At 39.0% G+C, this 6,341-nt stretch overlaps 1 protein-coding gene across 2 annotated transcripts in view; it reads right to left on the bottom strand.

The window, feature by feature from the left end:
* OAT (ornithine aminotransferase) overlaps positions 1 to 6,341 on the bottom strand; it is a 14,923-nt gene that overhangs the window by 3,364 nt on the left and 5,218 nt on the right. For both annotated transcript variants that reach the window (XM_035896580.1, XM_009641074.2), the window contains exons 5-7: positions 4,346 to 4,473; positions 2,344 to 2,466; positions 623 to 751 (exon numbers count right to left, since the gene is read on the bottom strand). In XM_035896580.1, the coding sequence (XP_035752473.1) occupies positions 623 to 751; positions 2,344 to 2,466; positions 4,346 to 4,473 (380 nt within the window). The remainder of the gene's footprint in view (positions 1 to 622; positions 752 to 2,343; positions 2,467 to 4,345; positions 4,474 to 6,341) is intronic.

The following is a 6,341-nucleotide window of genomic DNA, read 5'->3' as shown; positions in this document are numbered from 1 at the left end:
CAGTCACTCCAAGAGGATAAAATCAGTCATGCGGGCATGCCAAACAAGTGACGTGATGCCAGTTGTTCAGAAATAGTTTTATAATATATGTTTTAACATACGTTAGTATTTTTTTTTCCTTTACAGAATTCACCTAGAAATTAATCACAGCAAGACTGTGATAAACTGCTCTCCAAAGAGAGTACAAAAGACTAACCAGGATTTCCAGAGTGAAAAGCTGACCACTGGACACTTATTCTCCTGACAGGATAATATCAAATTGAAAAAAACCAAGATATACCCAATCTATTCAATTAATTGGCAAGGGCCAAAACACCTAAAAATCACCAGCCTAACAAGATGGCATCTAATAACTTGCCACCCTAACAAGTCAAGTACCAACACAGAAAATTCAAGATACTATATAGCCATTTCAGCTATAAAGGAAATCTTATATATTCCATTATTTTCCTATGTATCTCTCACAGGTTGGACTATCTGTGTCATAAATCATAGTTAATCTTGTAAACATCGATTCTAAGTACAACAAACATTAGATTTATTGTTCTTCCAACTAGCAGACTTTCAGTGTTAATTACTTAAAAATCATTATTCAACAAATCAATATTTCTTTGTTACTCACAGGATATAAGCCACCAGAAAGGGCCTTTCCAAGAAGAATTAGATCAGGTCTCACATTTTCATGGTCAACAGCTAGCATTTTCCCTGTTCTGGCTAAACCAGTCTGTACTTCATCAGCAATGAACAGAACCTTTACAGAGACAAAAAGAAGAAAAATCCACACATAACAGAGAATGCCTTTCACTCCCATTCCTAACTCAGTTGGAACAGTACAGCGTAATTGCACACAGTAAGCGAAAGACCTTCCAGCTGCATTACCCCAAGTACACAAAGGTACCTCCCTTATCTCCTCTAAGCCTCCTGGAGGCTTACATATTCCATTAAATGTGAAACTACTAACGAGCGAACGTACTGTCCTCTCTCTCCAACATCTTTAGCCTATTCTTTTCTACGTAAGGCATAGTCCACATAGGGTTGGGCACTGTGCAACCAAAATCTATTTGCAATATAACGAGTGGGATTTCCAAAAAGTTAGGATTCATGTATCATTCATACACTGACCTTTGGAATCTTCTGAAAAACGCCGTTTTAGCAACTCTGCAGGTCTTGCAGTCTGATGTCTATGAGTCTAAATAATTCTGAGAATGTAAATCCAAGTTTTTGATCTTGTTTTCCTAAGCTGCTCTATTGTCACGTACTACTATTTGTAAAATAACTCTTTTTTTTTTTCTGAGAGGTAAGTATCACAGCAACAATGAAGACAACTTTATTAATTGTACGTCAATACCTTCCTCTGAAGGTATACAAGGATTTATGGGTAGCACTTGCAAATTAAGAGTCAGAACTCTGTTGGAACAGAGCCCACTGATTTTTAAATCAGACAGGCAACACCAAGGGACTAAAAAGCTGTAAATCAGCAGAACTTTTTTTGTTTTCTTTACACTTACAAAGTGTGTGGCCTGGGCCTGTGGGAGAGGCTGACCAAACTGGGCCTGGAGTAAGAAGGCATGGCAGCCTGCTTGTGAGAAGCAGCAGTACCCAAAGACAACTGAAGGACATGGAAATACACACAAACACATCTTCCCACCCTTCCAGAGACACTGAAGGCAAGTCTAATTCAGCATGTCTTTACTAGCAGAGAATAGAAATTACAGATCTAACGCCATTTTCAACATGAAGCATTTCTCAATAGAATTCAGACAGGTCATAATATTCAGAATAGGATTCAGGAATATGGTATGAAAGGGAATATTAGAAAATGCTGAACAAAATAACAAAACTGTAAGACCTCTGCTCTTCAGAGATCTCAAGAACATTCATAAGCATGTGACCATTTTCTTCAACGTTTCATTCTGTTACTAACAGAACCCGTTACTGTTACTAACTCGTGGTAGCACTTATGCACTCCAGCAACAAGGTTCCTTGATATGCCATGGTAGAACCACTGTAGTAATTTGCTTCTGGCCCAAGAAACTTATAATGTGAGAAAGAAATTTAAAGTTAAATTAATTTAAAATAAATGCAGTTTCAAGAAGATTCATTAGAAACTTAAATCAGCAACAGCAGTAAGAAACAGTGAAAAACGTGCCCTGCTAAGTACCTCCTGGTAAGGTATTGCCAGGAAATAACAAGAAGTATCCCTACCCTATTCCACTGAATGAAAGGGAAATTATTAAATAGTATATGGAGTCCTGTACCTTGCATACGAGAATGACCTTACAAGATATGCCAGTAAACACAGTGTGTAATGGTTAAGCCACCTCGTTACAGCAAATTCCTTACATTGTGTTTTGTGCAGAGGTCCCGCACTCCGGTGAGATAACCTTTGTCAGGAACAACCACACCTGCTTCGCCTTGAATTGGTTCAACCATGAAAGCTGCTACATTGGGATCTTGAAGGGCCCGCTGTAAAAATAGACATATGGGTAGGAAAGACAAAAAGAAAAAAAAACTTTTACTCAGGTCAAATTTAGAAAATATGGAGATGAATACGTGTAGCAGAACCCAGCTCTAACCCTGGTGTTCTACCTCAAATGATGAGAACAGTGTTCATGTCAGGCAGCTCTCCCTGAGCGCCATTTCGGTTCCAACACAGAAGAAGCCTATGTCCCTATTTGCCTTGACAGGTCAGGTGGTGTGCTTGCTTGGGAATCTACACACCTTAAAAACTGCAAACCCAGACAAGCAGACTATCTGATCAGTTCACAAACTACCTCAGAAATGCACTCAATTTTGTATTTCCCCATACAAGACAAACAATTGCTCAATGCTTCCCTCAAACAAAAAAGAATGGAGCCTCTCCAGAACAATTTTGTCACCTTAAAGCAAAGTCCACAGCCACATTCTTGCACCATCAAGTTCTAAAAAGTTTAGAAGTCCACCAGACTCAAGAGATACAAAGATTACCAGCACAAATTTACTACAGCTTTTCTCAGTATTGCCCCATAAACAGAACTAATTCAGTTATCAGTCTGATGGACATGGATCTAAGTTTCAGGTCTCCAGAGCATCTTCAAAGCCTCGCAAAGTTGGCTGAAAGCCACTAAATACTTACAGGGCTTCCACAGTGGGCAGCCTTAGGTAGGGTCAAATCTGAGTAAGCTTTTCCACTCTGCAACTATAATACACAGAGACCTTTGTTTCCCCTAACCAAGCTCCTAGGAGGCAAGCATCTCCGTCCCATAAACCCTCCAACCTCCACAGACAATTCACTTGTACTAAGCAGACCCAAAAGGCACAGAGGACTAACCAACCTGTCACTCATGGAGATGATGTACCCAGATGACGGAAAACTGGCAATGCCAAGGCACTTCAGGACCATCTGTGTTTGGCTGGAACCATCTTGCCTCCCAGGCCCCAAGTCCACCACCCTATGGCTGCCATCAAGCACCATCTACCCTTTAATACCTAAATCCACATTACAAGGGCAGGAAATTTGAGACTAATCAAGGTCCCCAACATCTTGATAGGATGCATCTCAAAGAATCATAGAATCATTTACGTTGGAGAAGACCTTTAAGATCATCAAGTCCAACCGCTAACCTAACACTGCCATTCCACCACTAAACCGTGTCCTTAAGTGCCACATCTACAAAATACCTCCAGGGATGGGGACTCCACCACTTCCCTGGGCAGCCCATTCCAATGCTTGACAACCCTTTCGGTGAAGAAATTTTTCCTAATATCCAATCTAAAACTCCCCTGGTGCAACTTGAGGCCATTTCCTCTGATCCTAAAAAACATGAGGTTTCTCATCTCAGAAAACCTGAGGGAATGCAGAACCACAAGTGTTTCAGCAGCTTAACTGAAACACCAGCCTAGCATGGTTTTAAGGAGGCTGTGAAACTGGAAAGACTTGTTTGTGATCACAGTGAATTCTAGTCATCTGGTCATTGAAGAATGCACAGCATGTCTGAGAAAAGTAGGTAAAGGTATTAATTTGAAATTCCAAGCCCTGACTTTGGAATGTATGCTACTGATCTGAAGTCCCTTACAATTTATCTGCTATCCTCTTCTACCTTGAGCATCTTAGTGACATGGGAAATGAAACAGATTGTGTGGTTTTCCTTTTACATCCTAAAGCAAAACTGAAAATGAAAACCAAAGCAGACATATTTCCTATACATAATCATAACATATATATTTCTTATACATATCTAGATACATGTATCGTCATGTCAAAGCACACGTTTCAAAGGATAAACTTCTCATTTTCCTGCCTTGCTATTTACCAAACAGACACTGCAAATTTATTTCTTACAAGAGAACAAAAATTGTCAAATACCTCAAGAGCTGGTAGGTCGTTGTATGGGATCACTTCGAAACCTGGCATAAAGGGTCCAAATCCATCATAGCTGGATGGGTCAGTAGAACTAGAGATAGCAGACATGGTTCTGCCCCAGAAGTTGCCAGCTAAAAACAAATGAAAAAAAAAGAGGGGGATTGTTATAAAACTGACTAAGAGCCAGAACAGTCTATAGGACATCACGCCTTCCATTTGGTAATGCATTTTAAGAGTTGTCTAACATTAGCATATTAGTGTCCTTCTCTAATTGTTAGCATTTTACATTGATGCTATAAATACATCATGTTGCTGTATCAAAAGCACATATCAAAAATGAAATAAAATTATACTATAAGACCTGGCAAGTATACAAAATAAGTACATAATCTTTGTTAGTAGCCTGAAAAACTGAAAATAACTCAGAAAGATAACATCTTCTTACGGAAGATGTACAGCTTTTACATAAATATTACTCAGTAAATGCAGAAAAAAAAAAAAAAAGGAAACATCACCCAGAATTTAGGTCCTAAAAATAAAGCTGCCAGTAAGCCTAAATCAAAAAATGTGCTTCTGCGCATTTCGAAGTTCCAGGAGAACCCATTTATATTTGTAAAAAAATATTGCGACAGTGCACTATTTCATATAGAAACATCACTAAAAGTGTCTAGGAACCAACTATCACCAAGGCTATGATATATTCATTTCAATATTTCAGTTAAATCAACATACTGTCAGCTAATCAGTACTAAGGTGCTTAATAAGACAAAGATTAAGGGTTCAATGCGTTCACAGCATTGCAAGCCTTTTCTTTCCACCACCAATTTCTTTGTGTAACTGTGATCCTAGGGGCAGAGGATGTTCTCAATCTGCCGGAAATCCTCAAGTCAATTATTAGCGACGTAGCCAGCCCTAGGCATCCCTTCCTTCTAATCGCCAGCGCAAATAGCATTACACTGCTCACCACAGCAATGCCTCCTAGCAGAACAGTCCCTGCCGTGCTTTGCTGAGGCACACGTTTGTCACCTCAGGGTTATGTTAGTGCAATCCGCTGTATCCAGAAACAAAGCCCCGAAGACTAAACGGCGTGAAGCAGAGCGGTCGACCAGCCTCCACCTTAGCACTCCGGCCTCCCTGGTGGCTCACTATCAAGCACAGAATCTACATCAAGTTCTCCAGACTGATGTTTAAACTCATTTTTTTATTCTGACCCCAGCTACCCAAGAGAGCTTTTTTTCTGCCAAAATGCTGGCTTCTGATAAGAGGATTATTATTTTGTTCCAACTACTTGGCACATAATTAAATACTGTGGTTAAGGAGATAGGATCATAATAACGGACACACATAAAGCACACCCAGCTTATCAAGATGAGAAAGAACTTACTAAAAGTTAATTGACTGAATAGCAGAACAAAATATATACGGAAGAGAAGGAGGGAGAAATATATTTGTTTCAAGAATACCCGGAAGAAGAAAAAGAAAATCTAATCTCATTGGTCCTAGAAACCATAATGCAATATTCAGCTATAAATTTAATTTATAAATGCTGTCTAATGACAATTTATGGTTCAGCTACTGTATGTAGTGAAAGTCAAAAATAGTATTTGCAGCTGTGGCAGTTAAAAAAAAAAAAAGAGTCAATATTTAACTAGTAAGCTTTATTCTAGAAGTTTTTATAAAACACAGAACCATTGAACAACACTAGAATTGACAAAAATACTTCACCTACAACCAAAGAATAGCAAATTAAAGTTATTTGAATTAGATGTAATTTTTTTTTTCTTTTTAGCAAAGCACAATTACCTTCAGGGGCAAGTAACGTCTCCCTGTTACAGAGCCAAGCAGAGCAGGCAGATAAAGGGAAGTAGTATACCACGTATACAGCCAGGAAGCCATCAGGGCCCCGTATTTACTTCAGCAATATTGCTTTTACTTCCATTATATGATCAAGACTACAATATGGCTTTACTGGGTTAATGCCAACTTCTGGAAGACCTTA

This window comes from Egretta garzetta, unplaced genomic scaffold (genome assembly GCF_000687185.1).
Source record: "Egretta garzetta isolate BGI_Z169 unplaced genomic scaffold, ASM68718v1 scaffold386, whole genome shotgun sequence".
Taxonomy (NCBI): domain Eukaryota; kingdom Metazoa; phylum Chordata; class Aves; order Pelecaniformes; family Ardeidae; genus Egretta; species Egretta garzetta.
The sequence above is the reverse complement of the archived record's forward strand: the minus strand, read 5'-3'. Positions and strand labels throughout refer to the sequence as shown.